Source organism: Amblyraja radiata, chromosome 9 (genome assembly GCF_010909765.2).
Source record: "Amblyraja radiata isolate CabotCenter1 chromosome 9, sAmbRad1.1.pri, whole genome shotgun sequence".
NCBI lineage: Eukaryota > Metazoa > Chordata > Chondrichthyes > Rajiformes > Rajidae > Amblyraja > Amblyraja radiata.
This window is the reverse complement of record NC_045964.1, coordinates 60,682,551-60,709,919: the sequence shown is the minus strand read 5'-3', so window position 1 is coordinate 60,709,919 and position 27,369 is coordinate 60,682,551. Positions and strand designations below refer to the sequence as shown.

At 47.4% G+C, this 27,369-nt stretch overlaps 1 protein-coding gene across 19 annotated transcripts in view; it reads left to right on the top strand.

Moving 5' to 3' along the window:
- nrxn3 (neurexin 3) overlaps positions 1-27,369 on the top strand; it is a 1,403,890-nt gene that overhangs the window by 474,511 nt on the left and 902,010 nt on the right. For all 19 annotated transcript variants that reach the window (XM_033027583.1, XM_033027578.1, XM_033027577.1 and 16 more), the window contains one exon: positions 22,401-22,839. In XM_033027583.1, coding sequence (XP_032883474.1) covers positions 22,401-22,839 — 439 coding nt within the window. The remainder of the gene's footprint in view (positions 1-22,400; positions 22,840-27,369) is intronic.

Below are 27,369 nucleotides of genomic sequence, written 5' to 3'. Positions count from 1 at the left end.
TCGAACCCTGGTCTGTGGTGCAGTGAGCGCTGTAAGGCAGGAGCTCTAACGGTGCACCAGCATGCTGCCCATCACAATTTAATGATCAGCCTTTTGATTAAATATCTTCACACCTCACTGTGTGAAAAAAAAATTCTATCCTGAGGTACTTTATTTGGGAACCAGTTCGAATGAATAAATCTGAGAAAATCCTCGGTGCATTCAGGACTAATTTGTTATAAAAGAGGCAAGTTTGTCAGCTGTGGCTCTGTAGGAAGCATTTTACTTCTGAGTCAAAAGGTTATGATGTCCAAAATTGAACACAGCACTCCAGCTGAGCGATAAGCTGTTTCCTCTCGTTCACAAGCTTTCAGCAGCGTCTTGGTTGGTCTCAACAGCTTCATTTTGTTCTGGCTTCTATGGAAACAGATTATCAGAATGCAGCTAAAAGACGTAGGTTTAAGGTCAGAAGGTCATGTGATAGGGGCAGAATGAGGCCATTAAGCCCCAATCAAGTCTACTCCCCCAATCAATCATGGCTGATCGATCACTCCCTCTTAACCCCATTCTCCTGCCTTCTCCCCATAACCCCTGACACCCGTACTAATCAAGAATCTATCTATCTCTGCCTTAAAAATATCCACTGACTTGGCCTCTACAGCCTTCTGTGGCAATGAATTCCACAGATTCCCCGCCACTAAAGAAATTCCTCCTCGTCTCCTTCCTAATAGAGCGCCCTTTAATTCTGAGGCTGTGACCTCTGGTCCTTTCTATGGCGAATGGTGAGTAAGGTGGGCCTAAAATTGTTGTGCTAAAGAGTACCGTTTTGGCTGTATTTCTGGAACATACATACATACATACATACATACATACATACATACATACATACATACATACATACATACATACATACATACATACATACATACATGCATGCATGCATGCATACATACATACATACATACATACATACATACCTACATACATACATACATACATGCATACATGCATACATACCTACATACATATATATATCCATACATACATACAAACATTCATACATACATACATACATACATACATACATACATACATACATACATACATACATACATACATACATACATACATGCATGCATACATACATACATACATACCTACATACATACATACATACATGCATACATGCATACATACCTACATACATATATATATACATACATACATACAAACATTCATACATACATACATACATACATACATACATACATACATACATACATACATACATACATACATACATGCATACATACCTACATACATACATATATACATACATACATACATTCATACATAAATACATACATACATACATACATACATACATACATACATACATACATACATACATACATACATATATATATACATACATACATACAAACATTCATACATACATACATACATACATACATACATACATACATACATACATACATACAAACAAACAAATATATATATACATACAAGATGAGAGTTTTAGTTATATATAGATAATCTTGTAAAATACAGGTGATCACCACCATAGGGAAGAATCACATTAAATTGGCAGGATTTTAAAAACTGTTGTGTAAAATACAGTTGCAATTAACAGTAAATGTGTCTGGTGTATTGATTAGGCTACAGAAGAGTCTAAATTGTGCGATCGGCTACGCCGTTACAGAAAGGGCAATAAAGCTATAAAGAATGCACAATTTAAAGAAAAAAAGGCATTTAAATTCTCAATAAATAAATCATGACATGTTAGTGCTTGCTTGTTGCCATACCAGTCCGGAGTGGGGAGGCCACTGTGGTTGCTGCCTTACAGTGCTTGCAGCGCCGGAGACCCGGGTTCAATCCTGACTACGGGTGCCGTCTGTACGGAGTTTGCACGTTCTCCCCGTGAACCACACGCGTTTTCTCTGAGATCTTCGGTTTCCTCCCACACTCCAAAGACGTACAGGTTTGTTGGTTGGTGTAAGTGTAAATTATCCCCCGGTGTGTTTAGGGTAGTGTTAGTGTGCGGGGATAGCTGGTCAGTGCGGACTCGGTGGGCTGAGGGATCTGTATCTCTAAACTAAACTGAATGCCAGTATCGTACAATCCCCCATGAGTCGTGTGCCATCTTCAGCTTCAGGTATTCAATTTTTCTTTAATAAATATAGTGTTATCTGCCTGATCTATTTCCCATGACAAACCATTTAATACTTCAACAATTCATAGTGTTAAGAGTTTTCGATATGACCTCTATCTTCACTCGTATTGATCATTTTATATTGATGATTCCTCATAACTTGCTCAGCTAACGGTAGAAGGAGCTATGAAAACCGTACATTATCATCGACACAACTATCAAGTCTGCTCTTGACCTATTTCGCCCCAATGGACATTGTCCCAATATTGTTGGTCTCCCCCATCCAACTACTGCACTCTTCAGCCCTGTGTTACGAGTTCGACTCAACGACCTTTTCTTTGCACAATATCTATCTTTAGTTTTCTGTTACTTCTCAAAAAGTGAGCCGTCGGTGGGTCTCGGCCTGAAACGTCGCCCATTCCTTCTCTCCAGAGATGCTGCCTGCCCCGCTGAGCTACTCCAGCATTTTGTGTCTACCTTCGATTTAAACCAGCATCTGCAGTTCCTTCCTACCCATAAGGAACTGCAGATGCTGGTTTAAACCGAAGATAGACACAACAAGCTGGGCTGACTCAGCGGGACAGGCAGCATCTCTGGAGAGAAGGAATGGGTGATGATTCGGGTGGAGATTGGTCCATGTGATGGTCTGGGCTGCGTTCACATGGTTTCCGGGCCTTGCTCCTTTATGTTTATTAATGTGTGAATCACATTATCTCCTGAACTGGAAATTAATTATGCTGAAAGTATTGACTTTGTCAGAGCAAACAGCATCAAAAATAATGAAGAATTGAGCATTGGCTCTTCACGGTGTGAATCAGCAGGTCACAAACCACACTTACATTTCTGAATTATTTTTTTAGTCCCATTTCAGGAAGTTAAGCGTGGAAATTCAGATTGAAGTTTCCTTGCACTGAAGAAGTGCTACACGCTCAGAGGTGTCATCTTTAGAACATTGGAAAGGACAGGAACAGGCCCTTCAGCCCACAATGTCTATGCTGGGCATGACACCCAGAGAAACCAATCTCATCTCTCTGAACATTTAGTTTGGTTTAGTTTAATTTAATTTACTTTAGTTTAGTTTAGTTTAGACTAGAGGGTGTGAGCTACAGGGAGAGGTTGAGTAGGCTGGGTCTCTATTCTCAGAGTATTGTGTTCAGTACTGGGCATCATGTAATAGGAAAGATGTTGTCAAGCTTGAAAGGGTACAAAGAAGATTTACGAGGATGTTTCCATGACTAGAGGGTGTGAGCTGGGTCTCTATTCCATGGAGCTCAGGAGGATGAGGGGAGATCCTATACAGGTGTACAAAATCATGAGAGGAATAGATCGGGCCGATGCACAGAGTCTCTTGCCCAGAGTAGGGGAATCAAGGGCCAGAGGACATAAGTTCAAGGTGAAGGGGAAAAGATTTAATAGGAATCAGAGGGATAACTTTTTCACACACTGGTGTGGTGGGTGTATGGAACAAGCTGCCAGAGGAGGTAGTTGAGGCTGGGACTATCCCATCGTTTAAGAGACAGTTGGACAGGTACATGGATGGGGCAGGTTTGGAGGGTTATGGACCAAACGCAGGTAGGTGGGAGAGGGGAGAAGGAGTGACCCGGGTGAGACTTGTCCTTGACTATGCTGCTGGCCTTGCCGTGGCAGCATGAGGTGCGGTATTCACGATCCATATCTCTCCATTCCCTGGTTATACATGTGGCTGTAGCGGCATCTACTGGTGCTCGTCAGTATCGAACCCTGCGGTCGGAAGCCGCGCGCACGTGACTCTGGGAGGGGTCGGGTTTTAGCGCGGTTTCTGGACTCTGCCTGCCAGTCGTTCCAGGACCACTGTTGTGTTTTGTGACCAGTGTTATCGTTGAATGAGGATTGAGAATAAATTCCTTTCCAACCTACCGATTGTCATAATTCATCCGCTAAATGGCGATGTAAAGACCGCTGAAAGTTTGTAGTTGTACAGAGCTCCTTCTGCAGTTGTACGGGGCCCTAGTGAAACCACACCTGGAGTATTGTGTGCAGCTTTGGAGAACGAATTTGAGGAAGGACATTCTTGCTATTGAGGGAGTGCAGCGTAGGTTTAAAAGGATAATTCCCGGGACTGTCATATGCTGAGAGAATGGAGCAGCTGGGCTTGTACACTCTGGAGTATAGAAGGATGAGAGGTGATCTCATTGAAACATATAAGATTGTTAAGGGTTTGGACACGCTAGAGGCAGGAAACATGTTCCCGATATTGGGGGAGTCCAGAACCAGGGGCCCCAGTTTAAGAATAAGGAGTAAGCCATTTAGAACGGAGACGAGGAAACACTTTTTCTCACAGAGAGTTGTGAGTCTGTGTAATTCTCTGCCTCAGAGGGCAGTGGAGGCCGGTTCTCTGGATGCTTTCAAGATAGGGCTCTTAAAAATAGCGGAGTCAGGGGATATGGGGAGAAGGCAGGAACGGGGTACTGATTGGGGATGATCAGCCATGATCACATTGAATGGCTCGAAGGGCCGAATGGCCGACTCCTGCACCTATTGCCTATTGTCTATTGTCTATTGAAACGCCACTATCGTATCTGCCACCACCACCACCCCTAGCAGTGCATTCCAAGCACCCACCGCCCTCTGCACATCTCCTTTACACTTCCCCCCCCCTTACACTTAGAGCTATGCCTTCATGTAGTCTTTGATATTTGACTGGAATTATGATAAATATGAATTCATTTTTATCAGACTTTAAGCTGAGACCCTGTCGGTGCTCTCAGATGAATATCAAAGATCCCAAGAGTGATTCATTTGAAGAACCGCAGGTGAATTATCTCTCCAGTCCATCCATGGCAGTATTTATTCCTTCATTAATATTAATATCTTGCTGCTGCTTGGGAGAGCTTTGCAGTGTACACACAGTTGTTTTTTTGACTGAACAAGTGCGAATATATTTCATCAGCAATTCATTGGCTGGAGATTGCTTTGGGACATGTCGAAAGCATGCAATACCAATGTAGGATCTCCTTTCCCAATTATATTATCTCCTTACACCCGCTTGGAGGGCTGCAGCACGGTGGCGCGGCGATAGAGCACCAGAGACCCGGGTTCGATCCTGACTACGGGTGCTTGTCTGTACGGAGTTTGTGCGTTCTCCCCGTGACCTGCGCGGGTTTTCTCCGGGTGCTGTGGTTCCCCCCCTCCCCCACACACACACTCAAAAGACATACAGATTTGTAGGCTAATTGGCTTCGGTAAAAATGTAACGTCCCTAGTGTGCGGGATAGTGTTAGTGTGCGGGGATCGCTGGTCGGTGTGGTCTCGGTGAGCTGAAGGGCTTGTTTCCATATGAATCTCTACTACCACTAAACTAAACTACTTGTTTAAGAAAGAACTGCAGATGCTGGAAAAATCAAAGGTAGACATAAATGCTGGAGAAACTCAGCGGGTGAGGCAGCATCTATGGAGCGAAGGAAAAGGTGACGTTTCGGGTCAAGATGCTTCTTCAGACCGATGAAGGGTCGCAACCCCGAAACGTCACCTTTTCCTTCGCTCCATAGATGCTGCCTCACCCGCTGAGTTTCTCCAGCATTTTTATCTACCTTCTTTTAAACTAAGCTACTTGGTCTATGAGTGTGCAGGAAGCAACTGCAGATGCTGGTTTACCCCGAAGACAGACACAAAATGCTGGAGTGTCTCAGCGGGACAGGCAGTATTTCTGGATAGAAGGAATGGGTAACGTTTCGGGTCGAGACCCTTCTTCAGATTGAAGAAGCCTACCCGCTCAATGAGTTCACATTGCCCGGGTACAGTCCACCTCCTTGCTGACGGGGGGGGGTGGGGGGAGTTCCCCCCGCCACAGGTACAATGTAATCCCGTGCTCCCTGCACCATGGTCAGATAGTCGGCGACTAAACCGTCTCCCCCACCTGGTTTGCCAGGTGAAGAGGGGGCTGTGGACCCCCAGCAGGACCAAAAACAAGACCTGTCAATAGGCGGATGAGCTCCTAGCGAGCCAACGGCCATCCACACTTCAGTAGAAGTTGCGATCACTGTCGTACACGGCATTGTAAGGCACCGTGCCCGTTGATGTTTTCAACCATGATGATGATGATGATGATGATGATGATGATGAGGATCATCAACATTGTGGACAATGTACTTTGCCTCTGGAACTGTTGGGCTTCGATGCTAAGAACTATATTCTGCACTCTGTATCTTCCCCGTCACTCCAACCACTGCACTTGACTTTCACTTGACTGTATCCTAGATATAGTATTATCTATTTGATTGGACAGCATGCAAATTTATTTTACTATATCTCGGTGCACGTGACAATCCCAAACATAAATGTTATTAACTTGATCTTTCCCAGTCCCTGCCGTCCATAAAGCATTTCAATTTCGAGGCCTTTCTCAAGGTGGGAAAGACGATGTTATATATGTTGCTGGAAGCGATACCAAGTTCATTACTGCTTCCATCACATTATATACACTTTCGATTTCAAATTGCCCCCAAGTATTTTATTTAATAAATATGATGATTACTTTCTTCCCAGTTAATTTCTACAGTCCCTACTCTGTTGTAACCAGCCTTCCCAGCTGACCAAGATCCAGGCTTACAGCTCTAAATGAACCTTCCTGCACTTTCCTCTTTACTTTTAGTTTAGTTTAGAGATACAGCGCGGAAACGAGCCCCTTTGGCCCGCCGAGTCCGCGACGACCAGCGATCCCCGCGCACTGACTCCATCCTACACACATTAGGGACAATTCGCAGTTAATACCAAGCCAATTAACCTACAAATTTGGACGTGCGAATAAGGGGTCGGCCATTTAGGACTATGAGGAGGAAAAACTGTTTCACTTGGATAGTTTTGGATCTGTGGAATTCCAGGCACAGAAGGCAGTGGAGGCCAATTCACTGGAGGTTTTCAAGAGAGAGCCAGATTTAGCTCCTAGGGCTAACGGAATCAAGGGATATGGGGGGAAAAGCAGGAACGGGGTACTGATTTTGGATGATCAGCCATGATCATATTGAATGGCGGTGCTGGCTCGAAGGGTCGAATGGCCTACTCCTGCACCTATTTTCTATGTTTCTCTGTCTTTGTGCGAGTGTGGGAGGAAACCGGAGAAACCCAAGGGGAGAACGTACAAGCTCAGTACAGACAGCACCCGTAGTCAGGATCGAACCCGGGTCTCTGGTGCTGTAAGGCAGCAACTCTACCGCTGCGCCACCGTGCCGAGATCCTTCTTCAGACGCCACCTGAGCACGTTCTCCAGAGATGCTACATCTCTGCATTCTTGACATCCGTCACCCAGGGAACTCCTTCACACATTTCGCTAGCGTCATTCATAAGCTCATCACATACAGTCTTTCTGCTAACTGGTCGGCACGCAACAAAAGTCTTTCACTGTACCTCATAAACTCAACTGCAACTGAACTCATTAGTGACAGAAACAGAATTAGGCCATTCGGCCCATCAGGTCTACTCTGCCATTCAATCCTGGCTGATCTATCTTTCTCTCTCAACCCCATTCTCCTGCCTTCTCCCCATGGCCCCCCTGGCACCCATCAAGATTCTAGCACTCTCCGCCTTCAAAATATCCATTGACTAGGCTAGTTTCAGTTTTAGTTTATTGCCACGTGTTCATACAGTGATGTACACACACGCACGCACGCGCGCACACACACACGCACGCACGCATGCACGCACGCACGCACGCACGCACGCACGCACGCACACACACACACACACACACATACACACACACACATACACACACACACACAAACACACACACACACGCACGCACACACACGTACACACACATACACACGCACACACACACATACACGCACACACCCACATACACACATACACACACACATACTCACACACACACACATACACACACACACATACACAGATACACACATACACACATATACACACACATACAGACACACACACACACTCGCTCACGCACACACACACACACACACACATACACACACATATACACACATACACACACATATACACACATACACATACATACACACACATATACACACACACATACACACACACACATACACACACACACAAACAAAGCTTTGTCTCTAACATTGCAGTACATCTGGAGTGAAGATTTTGCAATTCAGAATATGTCCCTGCTAATCTTGACATCAAAGGTTAAGCAATAGCAATAAATACAAAGTTGGACTAAATTTTATTGTAATGGCAAATTATACATAATGCCTCTAACATTACAGCGTATATGTATCACTTGCAGCGTGCAAGGTAACATCAATGTTTAAGTAAGGCCATTAACCAGAACTCAAATATATATATTTTATATAATTACATGTGTTATTCTACAAAACAGAACCTTACAGTAGACATTGAGCATCGCTTGCCGAGATCAGCCATTACATCTGCCACGTATCGGTGAATCGAGGGCCAGAACCAGGGGCCACAGTTTAAGAATAAGGTGTCGAACATTTAGAACGGAGATGAGGAAACACTTTTTCTCACAGAGAGTTGTGAGTCTGTGGAATTATCTGTCTCAAAGAGGGCGGTGGAGGCCGGTTCTCTGGATACTTTCAAGAGAGAGCTAGATAGGGCTCTTAAAGATAGCGGAGTCAGGGGATATGGGGAGAAGGCAGGAACGGGGTACTGATTGTGGATGATCAGCCATGATCAAATTGAATGGCGGTGCTGGCTCGAAGGGCCGAATGGCCTACTCCTGCCCCTGACTCCGCTATCTTTAAGAGCCCTATCTAGCTCTCTCTTGAAAGCATCCAGAGAACCTGCCTCCACCACCCTCTGAGGCAGAGAATTCCACAGACTCACTACTCTCTGTGAGAAAAAGTGTGCTAAGGGACAGCTTTTGCACACAAAGGGTGGTTGGTTTATGGAACAAGCTGCCAGAGGAGGTAGTTGAGGCAGGGACCATCCCAACATTTAAGAAGCAGTTAGACAGGTTCATGGATCGGACAGGTTTGGAGGGATGTGGAGCAAACGCGGGTAGGTGGGACTAGTGTAGCTGGGACATTGCTGGCCTTGTGTGGGCAGGTTGGGCAGGTTGGGCCGAAGGGCCTGTTTCCACGCTGTTTCACTCTATGACTCTATACATAATTAAATTTTGCAGTATAAGTCACAGTGCTGAGATGTAGCAGCTTCAGCGTTTCTCAAATTGTGTGAGAGTGTGACAAATTGGAAGGGATAAATCCCTCGGGACACGCAGGCCAATTTACAAGATGTATTTGTGAGTTCTCTTTGTCAGATGTTTTCTCTCAAACCATTTTCAAACTACTGAGGAAGGCCTTGCCATAATTTCTTATTAACGTAAGCCTTAGAAGTCTCTTGCATTAATATTGAACGTTTAATTCTGTTTAACGAGGGAACGATGTTGGGATTGTTTTTGATGTTTTTAAGGAATTGATTCATCCACTTATGTCACCAGAAGATATTTAACGCAGGTCCATTTCCATAATTAGAATAATGTATATCTCCACCAACTCTACCAGTAATATTTTATAGTTTGTGTGGCTTGAATTTACATCTGCAAGGGAAAGCTGACACAGTTTGACACAGCTAGTTGTCTGTTTTAGTGTAATTACAGTAGATGCTGTAAACTATTTACTGGATTCTAGCATGGAACTGTGCCTTAAACAATAGACAATAGACAATAGATGCAGGAGTAGGCCATTCGGCCCTTCGAGCCAGCACCGCCATTCAATGTGATCATGGCTGATCATCCCCAATCAGGACCCCGTTCCTGCCTTCTCCCCATATCCCCTGACTCCGCTATCTTTAAGAGCCCTATCTAGCTCTCTCTTGAAAGCATCCAGAGAACCGGCCTCCACCGCCCTCTGAGGCACCGTTGCACTCGATTGTTCTAAGGTGCAGGAGCTTCATTGGCACAACATCCAACTGTTATTTTTTTTCCAAAGAGAGCCGCAGGGTTATCTTTCTTCAGTCTGAAGAAGGGTCTCGACCGGAAATGTCACCCATTCCTTCTCTCCAGAGATGCTACCTGACCCGCTGAGTTACTCCAGCTTTTTGTGTCCAGCTAGCCGCAAGGTTAGACAGGTACATGGATAGATCAGGTTTAGAGGGATATGGGCCAAACGCGAGCAGGTGGGACTAGTGTAGTTGGTACACGTTGGTCGGCATGGGCAAGTTGGGCCGAAGGGCCTGTTTGCACGTTGTAAGACTCAATGACTGTGACACTAAGTGTGGGTTGAACTTAGTTGTCGGGCAGCATCCCTGGAGAAAAAGATAGTTGACATTTCGGCTCCTTCAGTCGATCTCGACTACGGGTGCTGTCTGTATGGAGTTTGTACGTTCTACCCGTGACCGGCATGGGTTTTCTCCGAGATCTTCGGTTTCCTCCCACACTCCAAAAGATGTACAGGTTTTTAGGTTAATTGGCTTGGTATATGTGTTAATTGTCCTTAGTGGTCTCCTAATTTGAGGAAGGACATTCTTGCTATTGAGGCAGTGCAGCGTAGGTTCACGAGATTGATCCCCGGGATGGCGGGACTGTCATATGAGGAAAGATTGGAAAGACTGGGCTTGTATTCACTGGAATTTAGAAGGATGAGAGGGAATCTAATAGAAATATATAAAATTATAAAAGGACTGGTCAAGCTAGATGCAGGAAAATTTTTCCCAATGTTGGGGGAGTCCAGAACCAGGGACCACACAGTCTAAGAATAAAGGGGAGGCCATTTAAAACCGAGATGAGAAAAAACCTTTTCACCCAGAGAGTTGTGAATCTGTGGAATTCAGATGCCAGCAGAGGCCAATTCACTGAGTGCTTTCATAGAAACATAGAAACATAGAAATTAGGTGCAGGAGTAGGCCATTCGGCCCTTCGAGCCTGCACCGCCATTCAATATGATCATGGCTGATCATCCAACTCAGTATCCCGTACCTGCCTTCTCTCCATACCCTCTGATCCCCTTAGCCACAAGGGCCACATCTAACTCCCTCTTAAATATAGCCAATGAACTGGCCTCGACTACCCTCTGTACCCTCAAGAGAGAGTTAAGGGCCTATCCCACTTGGCAATTTTTTCAGCGACTGCCGGCATCATATCAGGGTCGCTTAAAGATTTTGAACATTTCAAAATCCAGCTGCGACAAAAAAAATATGGCGACACGTGAAATAAACACCGCGCGTCAAACGTGATCGCGCCGCGTCACCGCTGCATCATGCTGCAAATTTTTGTCAATGATGCCAGCAGTCGCCGAAAAAATCGCCAAGTGGGACAGGCCCTTTAGATACTCTTAAAGATAGCGGAGTCAAGGGGTATGGGGAGAAGGCAGGAACGGGGTACTGATTGTGGATGATCAGCCATGATCACAGTGAATGGCGCTGCTGGCTCGAAGGGCCGAACGGCCTCCTCCTGCTCCTGATTTCCATGTTTCTATGTATCTGACTGCACTGCCTATACATCACTGCTCTCAAGTAGTGCAAAAAAAGTGCTTGCCTTAGAATGTAACAGATCTCTCCCAGCCTGCTGTCACCTCTGTGGCAGGACTGGAAGAAATGACTCGAGCTGTACGATTGTAAAGGTACAATACCACGGCCCTGCAGTCAGTTCCTGTGGTTTGTTATTTCTTCCCGAATCCCTGGGTGGTTAACCGCGCTTAGAAATTCCCACGGCTCGCAGAACGCTCTTCAAATTGTGGGCGCTATATAACCTTCAGGGCACGCCAGACAACAACTGCAATCAGAATGTGTGTTACACTCCCGTTTTTCTTATTCCTCGCTATTTCAGTCCTTATAGGAATAGATCCAGTCAATAGACAATCTCCATCGCCTCTCCTGATGGGCCAGCTTCGCATCTTTTGTGGATTTACTTACAGCTGGATGCAGGAGTCAGCTTTAAATTGCCTCTTACAGTCTGAGGAAATTAAGCTTCAGGTAGGGCTGACGGTGCTGAGAACTGCAGACAATGACGCCATCCACTAAAAATAGAACAAAAATAGAAACTGCTGGAAATAGATATCAGGTGTTCATAAGGTCATAAGTAATAGGAGCTGATTTAGGCTGTTCGGCCTATCAAGTTTGGAGCGTAGTAGCTCTGGCACAATGGTGTTGAATGCAGAGCTAAAATACACAAACAGTGGATGTTTGTGGATTTTCTTGCATTGGTCCCCTGGCGGTCTAGGTGCTGGAGGATGAAGTGCAGGCCCAAGTTGACTGCATCATCCACTGATGTATTGGCCCAATATGTGACAATAATACACACAAAACAATAAAAAATTAATTATATCATCGTCGATGCCACCACAAAATATCAGCTAATCGTAAGGTCATAAGTGATAGGAGTAGAATTAGGCCATTCGGCCCATCAATTCTACTCTGCCATTCAATCATGGCTGATCTACCTCTCCCTCCTAACCCCATTCTCCTGCCTTCTCCCCATAACCCCACGACAAGTCATCAACAAGGTTCACCCTGCCTCACCCTCCACACACACTGCCTATCCTGCCGTAGAGTTTACTTTCGTTTAGTTTCGAGATACAGCGCGGAAACAGGCCCTTCGGCCCACCGAGTCCATGCCAACCAGCGGTTCCCACACACTAGCACTATCCTACACAAATGTAGCCAATTTACATTCATACCAGGCCGATTCACCTACAAACCTGTACGCCTTTGGAGTGTGGGAGGAAACCGGAGCACCCGGAGAAAACCCACGCAAGTCACGGGGAGAGCATACAAACTCTGTACAGACAGCAGCCATAGTCAGGATCAAACCCGGGTCTCTGGCGCTGTAAGGCAGCAACTCTATCACTGCGCCACCGTGCCGCATTAATATTGTATCATTGTGCAAGGCTTGTCAAGCAAGGGTGGCATGGTGGAGCAGCGGTAGAGTTGCTGCCTTACAGGGCTTGTAGCCCCAGAGACCCGGGTTCGGGTGCTGTCTGTACGGAGTTTGTACGTTCTCCCCGTGACCCGTGTGGAATTTCTCAGAGATCTTCGGTTTCCTCCCAAACTCCAAAGACGTACAGGTTTGTGGCTTCATTGAGTTTGGTTTAAGTGTAAATAGTACCCGGTGTGTGCGGGGGGGGAGAGTGGTAGTGTGCGGGGATCGCTGGTCGGCGCGGACCCGGTGGGCCGAAGGGCCTGTTTCCGCACTGTATCTCTAAACTAAAGTAAACTAAACCTGGAGCTGAGAAAGATTGAGTCCTGCAGAAAAAAATAGCAATCAACTGAAACAAATGATCTTAGCCGAGCTGACCTCACAGTGGAAAGGATTCTGTGCACAACAGACTCACTTCCCCACATCAAGAATACGGATTGATACTGTCATTTAGAAAGGTAATCTGTCCCCTGAGGTCATTGTACAAAAAAATGAATGGGAATCCGGTCAAAGGTGATGTGGATAGAAAGCTCCAGCGCAGAGTAATTGGGTAAGGAACTTATTTCACAGGCAGTAAAGGCTCATAAGTCAACTCTGACAGTTTACTTTTAGTTCAAAGTTTTAGTTTTACTTTGGAGGAACAGCACCTCATATTTCGCTTGTGTAGTTTACACCCCAGCGGTATGAACATTGACTTCTCTAACTCCAGATAGCCCTTGCTTTCTCTCACTCTCCATCCCCTCACCCTTCCCAGTTCTCCCACTAGCCTTACCATCTCCGCCTGCATTCTACCTTTGTCCCACCCCCTCCCCTGACATCAGTCTGAAGAAGGGTCTCGACGCGAAACGTCGCACATTCCTTCTCCCCAGAGATGCTGCCTCACCCGCTGAGTTGCTCCAGCATTTTGTGTCTACCTTAAACCCCTGTCCCACGGTACGAGTTCAATTCCAAGAGCTCTCCCGAGTTTGCGCTGATTTGAACTCGGAGATTTACGGTAATGGCCACTCGTCAGTACTCGGGGCTCTCGTGGACATTTTTCATCATGTTGAAAAATCTTCACGAGTCATCCCGTGCTTACCTGCCGTTAGCGAGTCTTCCTGAGTACCTGCCGTTAGCGTTACAAACCGCTAAGAGACGTCCCCGAGCTCCGACGTACCCCCTACGTTCATTCTCCGTGCTTACCACGAGTTTGATTTATCTTTAACTCGGGAGAGCTCTTGGAATGAACTCGTACCGTGGGACAGGGCTATTAGTTTAAGTTCAGTTTGGTTTAGCGATACAATGCAGAAACAGACCCTTGGGGCCCACCGAGTCCACGCGGACCGGCGATCCCCGCACACCACCGTCATCCTGCACATACTGGGGGCAATGTTACTGAAGCCAGTTAACCTACAAACCTGTACGTCTTTGGAGTGTGGGATGAAACCGGAGTACCCGGAGAAAACCCACGTAGGTCACGGGAAAAAGGTACAAATTCCATACAGACAGCACCTGTAGTTAGGATCGAACCCTGGTTACCGGTGCTGTGAGGCAGCAACTCTACCGCTGTGCCACCGCAGGGGCGTCTTAACAGCATTAAGGGCCTGTCCCACCAGCATGAAATTGCATGCGTCTAGCGCGACCAAACGTGGTCGCTTGAGGAGTACGGCCTCGCGGGGCTGGTCCCACTTCGAACCGCGGAGGCGTATGGAGTTGTGCGGGGCTGGTCCGACATTGGGCTCCGAAAATCCTGCACTGTCGGCCCGCAGGCGCATTGAGGGCGTATGCGCCGTCTTGACGGCATACGGAGCGTCTTGACGTCATACGCAACGTCTTGATGGTGTACGCCTAGCGCGTGGCGTTGCGCGATTATGTCACCGCCCGGCGTGCCGTTGCGTGATGACGTCACCGCCCGACGCCGTGCGACGTCCAAATTCAGTCGGCCCACCTCCTGCCCAGCTGATTGGTGAGTATGATGTCGGGACCAGCCCCGCACAACTCCATACGCCTCCGCGGTTCGAATTGGGACCGGCCCCGCGAGACCGTACACCTCAAGCCACCACATTTGATCACGCTAGACGCATACAATCGCATGCTGGTGGGACAGGCCCTTTATAGGCCGCCGGGCAAAGCAGTGGACTGGGGCCCCTATACTTCCTGTTTCTTTATGCCGAATCAAATATGCCGTCATGCACTTGCGATGTTCCTCTCCGTTTTCATGTTCTACAACAACATTTTACAATACATAGATTAGCATGGGGTTCCTATGCTTGTGGGGCCCCGGGTAACTGCCCAGCGTGCCCATGCGTTAAGACCGACCTGTGCCGCCCAGACACTGTTATGAATCAGATGGAAATTATTGTTTGTTTGATCATGAAGCCAATATCGACGGGTAGCTGAACACAAACGCAAATAGATAATGAATAAGCACTAACACTTTCCAAATTAGACAATAGACTATAGACAATAGGTGCAGGAGTAGGCCATTCGGCCCTTTGAGCCAGCACCGCCATTCAATGTGATCATGGCTGAAATTCCCACTTCCCTTCCCACATTAACTGCACTATTCATGCCAGATGGGAATTTAGTTGATAAGAGTTAGGGTGGCACGGTGGCGCAGCAGTAGAGTTGCTGCCTCACAGCGCCGGGACCCGGGATCGATCCTGACCACAGGTGCTGTCTGCACGGAGTTTGTTTATAGTTCTCCCCGTGACCTGCGTGGGTTTTCTCCAGGTGCTCCGGTTTCCTCCCACCCTCCAAAGAAGAACAGACTGGTAGGCTAATTGGCTTCTGTAAATTGTCAATTATCCTAGTATGTAGGATAATGCTAGTGTACGGGGTGATCGCTGGTCAAGTCAACGCAAGTCAACTCAAGTCAACCTTATTTGTCACATACACATACAAGATGTGCAGTGAAATGAAAGTGGCAATGCCTGCGGGATTGTGCAAAACAACAGAACAGAACAGAACCAGTATTTACATTTTAGAATTGAAAAAAAAAGACACAACACAACAGTAAATTAGTCCCTGGTGAGATAAGAGTTTACAGTCCTGATGGCCTGTGGGAAGAAACTCCATCTCATCCTCTCTGTTTCCACAGCGTGAAAGCGGAGGCGTTTGCCTGACCGTAGCAGCTGGAACAGTCCGTTGCTGGGGTGGTAGGGGTCCTTCATGATCTTACTGGCTCTGGATCTGCACCTCCTGGTGTATAGGTCCTGCAGGGCGGGGAGTGTAGTTCCCATGGAGCATTCGGCCGAACGCACTACTCTCTGGCAGAGCCTTCCTGTTCCTGGGCAGAGCTGTTCCCAAACCAGATTGCGATGTTACCGGACAAGATGCTTTCTACAGCCCCAGAGTAGAAGCACTGAAGGATCCTCAGAGAGACTCTGAATTTCCTCAGCTGCCTGAGGTGGTAAAGACGCTGCCTTGCCTTACTCACCAGTGCGGCAGTGTGCGTTGTCGATGTCAGATCCTCTGTGATGTGGACTCCCAGGTATTTAAAGCTGCTCACCCTATCCACAGTAGTCCCATTTATCTCCAGTGGCGTGTACGTCCTCGGATGTTGAGCCTGGCCGAAGGGCCTGTTTCCGTGCTGTATCTCTCAAGTCTAATGTCTGAAGAAGGGATCCGACCTGAAATGTCACCTGTTCTCTTTTACCAGAGATGCTGCCTGACACACTGAGTTGCTCCAGCACTTTGTGTCTACCTTCCCTCCAAACCTTTCCCTATGCATATACATGATCAGTTCTCTTTTAAATGCTGCTCTTGTACCAGCCTCAACTACTTCCTCTGGTAGGGGTCACAGTTTAAGGATAAGGGGGAAATCTTTTAGGACCGAGATGAGGAAAACATTTTTCACACAGAGTGGTGAATCTCTGGAACACTCTGCCACAGAAGGTAGTTGAGGCCAGTTCATTGGCTATATTTAAGAGGGAGCTAGATGTGGCCCGTGTGGCTAAGGGGATCAGGGGGTATGGAGAGAAGGCAGGTACAGGATACTGAGTTGGATGATCAGCCATGATCATATTAAATGGCGGTGCAGGATCGAAGGGCCGAATGGCCTAGTCCTGCACCTATTTTCCATGTTTCTATGTTTCTATGTTCCATATACCCACCCCACCCTCTGTGTGAAAAAGTTGCCTCCTCAGGTTCCTATTAAATCTTTCCCCTCTCACCTTAAACCATGGCCTCCTCTTTGTGATTCCCCTACTCTGGGGGAGAATGTGTATTCACTCTATTCCCTTTATGGTTTTATATTCCTCTGTAAGATTACCCCTCGTGCCTCCTGCACTCCAAGGAATAGAGCCCTAGCCTGCCCCGAACTCTCCTTGTAGCTCAGGCCCTCACGTCCTGGCAACGGAGCTGATTGTTGAGACTTAGTGCTTCTTACATCCCTTAGTCTTTCATTCATTCCAACAGATGCAATATCCCAGTGCATTCTGAGGTTATGAAGATAGAGTCTTAAAGCCCTGTCCCACGGTACGAATTCATTCCAAGAGCTCTCCCGAGTTTGCCCCGATTCGAACTCGGAGATTTACGGTAATGGCCGCTCGTATCATGTTGATAAATCTTCACGAGTATTCCTGTGCTGACCTGCCATTAGCGAGTCATCCCGAGTACCTGCCGTTAGTGCTAAGAGACGTCCCCGAGCTCCGACGTACCCGCTACGTTCATTCTCCGTGCTTACCACGAGTTTGATTTTTTTTAAACTCGGGAGAGCTCTGGGAATGAACTCGCACTGTGGGACAGGGCTTTGACAGTCATAGAGTGATACAGTGTGGAAACAGGCCCTTCGGCCCAACTCGCCCACACCGGCCAACAATGTCCCAGCTACACTAGTCCCACCTGTCTGCGCTTGGTCCATATCCCTCCAAACCTGTCCTACCCATGTACCTGTCTAACTGTTTCTTAAAAGCTGGGATAGTCCCAGCCTTCAAATACCTCCTCTGGCAGCTTGTTCCATACACCCACCACCCTCTGTGTGCAAACGTTGCCCCTCGGATTCCCATTATATATTTTCCCCTTCAGCTTGAACCTCTGTCCTCTGGTCCTCGATTCGCCTGAATGAATGATTGAATGAGGACGGCCATTCCCTCTTCTCCCCTCACCCGTCGGGCAAAAGGTATAGGTGTGAAAATGCTCACCACAATAAACATTTCATTAGTACGGATGCCAGGGGTTATTGGGGAGAATGCAGGAGATTGGCGTTAGGAGGGAGAGATATATCAGCCATAAGGTCATAAGTAATAGGAGCAGAATAAGCCATTCGGCCCATCAAGTCTACATTCAATCATGGCTGATCTATCTCTCCATCCTAGCCCCATTCTCCTACCTTCTCCCTGTAACCCCTGATCAAGAATATATCTATCTGTGCCTTAAAAATATCCATTGACAGCCTCCACAGCCTTCTGTGGCAAATAATTCCACAGACTCACCTCCATCTGACTAAAGAATTTCAATAGACAATAGGTGCAGGAGTAGGCCATTTGGCCCTTTGAGCTAGCACCGGCGTTCACTGTGATCATGGCTGATCATCCACAAACAGTACCCCGTTCCTGCCTTCTCCCCATATCACCTGACTCTGCTATCTTTAAGAGCCCTATCTAGCTCTCTCGTGAAAGCATCCAGAGAATTGGCCTGCAATGCCTTCTGTGGCAGCGAATTCCACACATTCACAACTCTCTGGGTGAAAAGGTTTTTCACCATCTCTGTTCTAAATGGCCTACTCCTTTTTCCAATTTCCTCCTCATCTCCTTCCTAAAGGAATGTCCTTTAATTCTAAGGCTATGACATCTAGTTTTAGATTCCCACCAGTGGGTACATCCTCTCCACATCCACTTGATCCAAGCCTTTCACTATGCGGCAAATTTCAATGAGGACCCCCCCCCCCCCACCTCATCCTTCTAAACTCCAGCGAGTTGAGGCCCAGTGCACTCAATAGCCATGGCCGAGTAGACTTTTTTTTCTTTTTTTTTAATATTATATTTTATTAGAAGTAAGTGCAATCATATGGCACCAAAGTGCCTAATATATATTTTCATAATACATTTTATGTACAGCTTCTTATTTTTTTTTTGTTATAATAAAGAAAGATAAGAATAAGAAAAATAAATTAGATAGTAAAGGATAGAAAGACGTGAGATATATAGTGTGTGAAGAAAAAGAAAAAAGACGAATGAATGAAGAAAGTTGAAGAAAAGAAAATAGGAAAAAGAGAATAAGACATAAAGAAAAGAAGTAAGGAGATCATTGTTTATAATCTTGACCATCCCTCGTCCAGTCCTGAAACAGTTAGTTTTTACAATTGTGTTGCACCATATGATTCCAAAAAGACGACAAATGGAGACCAACTCGTTATGAATTGGTCTGATTTATCATTAGGAGGAATCGCATTAGGAGGAATCGCATGGCGGAGTAGACTTGATGGTCTAATTCTGCTCCTATCACTTATGAACTTATGAGTTGCAGAGATATGTAAATGGAATTGGATTTGGGAGGGAGGAAGGTATTCCCAGCAGTTCTTCCACACATATTAGAAGGGGAGCAAATACATGGGAAGTTCTTAAGAGGAAATATCATATGCAAAGTCATGTCTTCCTCTATCAGCCTTAAACAAGATTGATACTTCGTAATCTGCCTCTCCTGCCCAGTTTTTGTCTAGTGGGAGCAGTAAAGGGCCTGTCCCACTGTACAAGGTAATTCAAGAGTTCTCCCGAGTTTCCCCTGATTCAAACTCGGAGAATTACGGTAATAGACGCTCGTGGGTACTCGGGGCTCCCGTGGACATTTTTCAACATTTTTCATGTTGAAAAATCTTCACGAGTCTTCACGAGCTTACCGCGTTTCCCGAGTACCTGCCGCTAGCGTTACGAGCCGCTAAGAGATGTCCCCGAGCTCCGATGTACCCGCTACGTACATTCTACGTGCTTACCACGAGTTTGATTTTTTTTTTAAACTCGGGAGAGCTCTTGAATTACCTCGTACAGTGGGACAGGCCCTTTAAAATAAGAATGGGTGGTTGTGCAATGATGCGTGTGCAGTCATCTTTATGAGGACTGTAAGATGTTCAGGAGCTAAATTGCGTTGGTTTCTGTTAGCCACAAAAATGCTTCACGGTGGCGCAGCAGTTGAGTTGCTACCTTACAGCGAATGCAGCGCTGGAGTCCGGGTTCGCCAACATTGTTCTGCATAGGGGCCGGACAGCATGTCTGTGAGCGGATGGCAGGCCACATCTATCACATGTACACATGGATCCCTCCCCCATCCCACCCCGGATGGCAGGCATCAAATCACGTGTTCACAGAAGGTAGACAAAAATGCTGGAGAAACTCAGCGGGTGAGGCAGCCTCATGCAATCCTTGCATGTCTCACCCGCTGAGTTTCTCCAGCATTTTTGTCTACCGTCGATTTTTCCAGCATCTGCAGTTCTTTCTTAAACGTGTTCACAGAAGGTGCGCGGACGTGTCGGCGGCTTAGCGCAGGATGCGGTACAGACAGAGCTTGAGCGCTCGGGGGGCTGAATGATTACGGGGGGAAAAAATCCGCATGCGAGCCGGATGATTTCGGGTTAGGGGCCGCATTCGGCCGCCACCACAGCTCCAGGACCGAGTTGGGTCTCCGCTGCCGCTGCCGCCGCCACAGCTCCAGGGCCGAGCCGGGTCTCCGCTGCTGCTGCCGCCGCTACAGCTTCGGGGCCGATTCGGGTCTCCGCCGCTGCTGCCGCTGCTACAGCTCCGATGCCGCCAGCTCCGCCATTAGGCCTCGGCGCAGACGGAGACGGGGACGGGGAATACGACCGAAGAAAAAGTCGCATCCCCGAAGGAAGAGACCAAAGCATGTTTCTCCCACCCCACCCACACACATACACAACTTAATAAAACAAAATTAACTAAAACATGACAAGGAACAAAACGAAAGAAAAAAAAACAGACGGACTGCAGATGGGCCGCAGCTGTTAAGCCAGCGCCGCCATCTTGTGCCGTTAATGACTTTACCTCGCACTAAACGTTATTCCCTTATCATGTATCTGTACACTGCGAATGGCTCAATTGTAATCATGTATTGTCTCTCCGCTGGCTGGTTAGCAGGCAACAAAAACTCAGTTCAGTTCAGTTTAGTTTATTGTCACGTGTACTGAGGTACAGTGAAAAGCTTTTTAATGCTCCCTATCCAGTCAGCGGAAAGACAATGCATGATTACAATTGAGGCATTTACAGTGTACGGATACATGAGATGGATCTACCTCATTCGAGACCCTTGGACTTTCTTTGATTGGGCTTACTGAGTGTGGGAAGAAACCGGAGCACCCAGAGAAAACCCACGCGGTCACAGGGAGAACGTACAAACTCCATACAGACAGCAACCATAGTCAGGATCGAACCTGGATCCCTGGCACTCTAATGCCCTTGTCCCACTTAGGAAACCTGAACGGAAACCTCTGGAGACTTTGCGCCCCACCCAAGGCTTCCGCTACCTGCAACCTCCGCGAACCGCACGGAAGCCTTGGGTGGGGCGCAAAGTCTCCAGAGGTTTCCGTTCAGGTTTCCTAAGTGGGACAGGGGCATAAGGCAGTAACTCTGCCATTTGTACCACTGTGCCGCCTGCCAGGTGACTAGTGTAGATGGGGCATCTTAGTCAGCGCGGGCAAATTGGGCCGAAGGGCCTGTTTCCGTGCTGTGTGACTGTGTGACTCTATAACCAAAGCTGGCAACTATGTGGCTGAGATTAGTTGCATGGTCCCTGACTGAGGTGATGCCAAGGGGAGATGATGGATTTAGCCTTGAACATACTGTGCAGTAGAACTGTGTAAAATGTGTGCAGATGCATGATAAAGGAATAATGTTTAGTTCAGGTAAAGCCAGCTATTCACTGAACTTCAGTACACATGACAATAAACTAAACTAAACTAAACTGTACTGAACTAATGGGTCGACTGGGATTGTATTCACCGGAATTCAGAAGGATGAGAGGGCATCTTATAGAAACATATATAATTCTTAAGGGATTGGACAGGCTAGATGCAGGAAAAATGGTTCCCATGTTGGCGGTCCAGAACCAGGGGTCACAGTTTTTAGAATAAGGGGTAGGCCTATTAGGACTGAGATGAGGAAAAACGTTTTCACCCAGAGAGTTGTGAATCTGTGGAATTCTCTGCCGCAGAAGGCAGCAGAGGCCAATTCACTGGATGTCTTCAAGAGAGTGTTAGATTTAGCCCTTCGGGCTAACGGAATCAAGGGATATGCCTACGAGAGAAAGCAGGAATGGGGTACTGATTGTGGATGATCAGGCATGATTGTATTGAATGGCGGTGCTGGCTCGAAGGGCTGAATGGCCTATTTTCTGTGTTTCTATGTTTCTAATATGTGCGCCTAAAGCTCTCTGATTTTTGACTTTGTGTCGTATTGTGTTTGTGATCATCAGGTCGTGTACAAAAACAACGACATCCGGCTCGAGCTGTCGCGCCTGGCGAGGATCAAGGATCCCAAAATGAAGATTCACGGCGACGTTGTGTTTAAGTGCGAGAACGTGGCCACGCTAGACCCCATATCGTTCGAGACACCCGAGGCCCACATCAGCCTGCCCAAGTGGAACACCAAGAAGATGGGTTCCATCTCCTTTGACTTCCGCACGTCCGAGCCCAACGGCCTGATCCTCTTCACCCACGGGAAGCCTCAGGAAAGGAAAGACGCCAGGAGCCCGAAGAAAACCAAAGTGGACTTCTTCGCGGTGGAGCTCCTGGACGGCAACCTGTTCCTGCTCCTGGACATGGGATCCGGAGCGATCAAGATCAAGTCCACCACCAGGAAGGTGAACGACGGAGAATGGTATCACGTGGACATCCAACGGGACGGCCGATCAGGTGAGGGAGACTTACGAGATGGTGGTGCCGTTCCAGGTCGGTGGTTGAAGGTTTGGTAGTGGAGATGATCATAACGTTTAAGAGACATTTGGACAGGTACATGGATAGGATAGGTGTAGAGGGATATGGGTCAAGCACAGGCAGGTGGGACTAGTGTGGCTGGGCCGAATGGCCTATTTCCACACAGCATGACTCTATGAATCTTTAATTAGTTTATTTTAGTTTAGTTTAGAGATACAGCGCGGAAACAGGCCCTTCGGCCCACCGAGTCCGTGCCGACCAGCGATCCCCGCGCATTAACACTATCCTACACACACACACCGGGGACAATTTACACCAAGCCAATTAGCCTACAAACCTGTACGTCTTTGGAGTGTGGGAGGAAACCAGAGATCTCGGAGTTAAACCCACGCAGGTCACGGGGAGAACGTACAAACTCCGTACAGACAAGCGCCCGTAGTCAGCATCGTTCCCGGGTCTCCAGCGCCATAAGGCATCAACTCTACCGCTGCGCCACCGATCAAAATCAGAAAGCAGAAATCAAAATTCCTTCCAAAGAATCAGAAAAAAGCAATTGTGTGAATAGTAAGCTTTGTCAGAGGATTAATAATGAATATATGCTGGTAAGTACACAGCTTGTTGGCTTAGTGTTGGAATGGGATTTTGGTTCATCCTTGCATTATTGAATGATGTCAAAGTCGATTTTCCTCGTCAGCGCTGAACAGGATCATTTCTGACCTGATCCAGATTTTTGGCAAGATAAATAAGTTTTGATTGATTGAAAGATAGAGGACAGAAAGAGGCCCTTTGGCCCAAAGCGTTCACGCCAACCATCTCACCAGTCGTAGAGACATAGAGTGATACAGTGTGGAAACAGGCCCTTTGGCCCATCTTGCCCACACCGGCCAAAAATGTCCCAGCTACACTAGTTCCACCTTCCTGCGTTTGGTTCATATCCCTCCAAACCTATCCTATACATGTACCTGTCTGACTGTTTTTTAAACATTAGGATAGTCACTGCCTCGACTACCTCCTCTGGCAGCTCGTTCCGTGCACATACTTTCACATCCATTCCTTACACGCTCGGGGCAATTCGCAGAAGCCGATTAACCTACGAACCCGCACGTCTTTGGAACGAAGGGAGAAACCTGAAGCACCTGGAAGAAACCCACATGGTCACAGGGAGAACGTGCAAACTCAGTACAGACAGCACCCGAGGTCAGGATTGAACCTGGGTCTCTGGCGCTGTAAGGCAGCAGCTCTACCCGCTGCACCACCGTGTTGCCCTGAAGTTAAAAACAATTAATCTCTCTGTCACAAATAAAATGTGGGCTTCTAATTAAGACATTTCCCTGAAGGCATTGTTATTGGTGAAAGGTCCGCCATTAATCTGGCATTCAAGTCGAGTGTCTTTTGTTCACAGTTTAACCTCGTATGAGTTCTGTCAGCTAGAAATACAAGTGAACACAGGAAAGGAACAGCGCCATGCTTACATTTACTACAGGGTTTCCAACTACACCAGCAGTGCTGTCTGGGAACAATAGACAATAGGTGCAGGAGTAGGCCACTTGGCCCTTTGAGCCAGCACTGTGATCATGGCTGATCATCCCCAATCAGTTCCTACCTTCTCCCCTTATCCCTGACTCCGCTATTTTTAAGAGCTCTATCTAACTCTCTCTTGAAAGTATCTGGAGAACCGGCCTCCATCGCCCTCTGAGGCAGAGAATTCCACAGACTCACAACTCTCTGGGTGAAAAAGTGTTTCCTCATCTCCATTTTAAATGGCCAATCCTCTTATTCTTATAAGAATAAACCTCCTGGATTTAAATCGTATTTTGTTCTTCAATACCATGAAACAGTTAAGATTATAATCTATGAAAAGGTTGCGGATGGAAAAAGAATTAATGAATTTTTGATCCAGAAGAAGTCTTTGTTGGCTTTCCGATTTGGTGGGCAAGTGTGTCCATTGAGGGTTTGCGTGTTGGCTGGCCAATACACTGGAAGTGTTAGGATGGGACACTTGGGGCAGGACATCATTTGATCTTTCCGCAGTTATGCCCTCAGGATCACGGACAACAGGCTTTCATTTCAGCATGTGTATGAAGGAACTGCAGATGCTGGTTTAAACCAAAGATAGACACAAAATGCTTGGAGTAACTCAGCGGGACAGGCAGCATGTCTGGAGAGAAGGAATGGGTGATGTTTCGGGCCGAGACGCTTCGTCACACTGACTTCAGGGTGGAGGGAGATGGATAGATAAGGAAGTGTAAGGTGTGAAAACAGGGCAAAGGGAATGGAGTATCAAGGAAAATGTAGAATAGATCGTTGTTAGCTGGGAGAAAGTAACAACAGAGCAAACAGAAATAAAATGTAGTCGGAGATAGGCGGACTGGTAGGAGAACTGGGATGGAGAGAGAGGGAAAGCAAAGTTAGAGAAGTCAATGTTCATACTGCTGGGGTTTAAGCTACGCAAGAGAAATATGAGGTTGAGTGAGACCTTGAGCAAGCTAGGACTCTATTCCTTGGAGCGCAGGAGGATGAGGGTGATCTTATAGAAGTGTACAAAATCATGAGAGGAATAGATCGGGTAGATGCACAGAGTCTCTTGCCACGAGTAGGTGAATCGAGGACCAGAGGACATAGGTTCAAGATGAAGGGGAAAAGATTTAATAGGAGTCTGAGGGGTAACATTTTCATACAAAGGGTGGTGGGTGTCTGGAACAAGCTGCCAGAGGAGGTAGTTGAGGCAGGGACTATCCCAACATTTAAGAAACAGTTAGACAGGTACATGGATAGGACGGGTTTGGAGGGATATGGACCAAACGCAGGCAGGTGGGACTAGTGTAGCTGGGACATTGTTGGCCAGTGTGGGCAAGTTGGGAGGAAGGGCCTGTTTCCACACTGTATCACTCTGTGACTGTGACTCTGTGATTCTATGACTATCACTGAGCTTCTGCTTTTCTGGATGCTTTGACCTGAAGTTTGTAGTGCCAACCTAAAACCTTGTCCTCCATTTTGAGCTTTGCCTGGAGGTCCCCAGGAGCAAAGATCCTATAGCGGAGCAAGATAGACCACTCCTGCTAAATGCAATGGGCTGACGTGTAGTACGCAACAGAGTGGAACTTGGGCCTTTTTTTCATCCATTTCAGTAACCTGACCCGACCCGACCCGACCTGACTCGCAGTGTAATCAACTTTGCGGGGGAACAGTTTGTGTTAATAGATTATAATTCTGAAAATGAGAAGATTTTTACCAAATAACCTTTATTTTTACGAGGATGTTTCCGTAACCAGCTTCCGACTCCGCACTAGTATCTATGGGATCTTTGGTGCGGAGATGGAAGCCGGTTACGGAAATGGTGCCTTAAATTACCAATGAATCTGCCCATGACCGTACTACGTCTTTTTCGTCAAGTGGACCATCTTGCTCGCTATAAGATCTTTGCCCAGGATGAATTGAATTGAATTGAATTGAATACCTTTATTGTCATTCAGACCTTACGGTCTGAACGAAATTTCGTGCCTGCAGTCATACATACAATAATACAATAATAAACAACAATAAACACAAATTAACATCCACCACAGTGTATCCTCCAAGCACCTCCTCACTGTGGTGGAGGCAAAAATCTTAGGGTTACTGTCTCTTCCCTCCTCTTCTCCCTCTGCGCTGAGGCGATTCCCCACCGGGCGATGGCACAACAGTCCCGCGGCTCACCGAACCCCGCAAACGGGCCGGTTCAAACACCGCGGCCCGGGGGTGGTCGAAGCTGCCGCCCTCCAGTCCAGCACACGCAGCCGCTGGCCCGCGGCTGAACCCCGGACTCAGGTCACCGCCTCAGAACGCCGTCCCAGCCACCGGAGCACCGTTCCAGCCCCGATCCGGATCGCCCTCACGTGAGTGCCGCTCCTCCCTCGGGCTGGGCCACTCCGACGTGAGTGCCGTTTCTCCCTCGGGCTGGGCCACTCCGACGGGAGTGCCGTTCCACCCTCGGGCTGGGCCACTCCGACGGGAGTGCCGCTCCTCCCTCGGGCTGGGCCACTCCGACGGGCCACAGCCCCTCACGGGAAAGTCTCTCAGCCCCTCGCCAGGCCGCTCTCACGAGAGCGCAGTTCCAGCCCCGGGCTGGGCCACCCTCACGGGAGCTCAGGGTGAGTCCTGTCAGCTGCCTCCGGAGTCCCGAGGTCGCCAGCTCCGCCATTAGGCCTCAGTGTAGACGGAGGCAGAGAAGGGGGATACGACAAAAAGGTCGTATTCCCCCGAAGGGAGAGACAGCAAGCCCCGTTTCCCCCCCCCCCCCCCCCCCCCCCCACATAAACACAACCTAAAAACCAAAAACATAACTAGACAAAACGAGTAGGTGGTGATGCTGAAATTTTCACAATGTACAGGTAAAACATTCCTTTTAATACCAATACTATTTTTACCGCCCATGTTCCCGTCAGTTCCATCCAGACTCCACCATTCACCTCCTGGCGAAAGCCGTAGGTCATAAGGTCATAAGTGATAGGGGTAGAATTAGGCCATTCG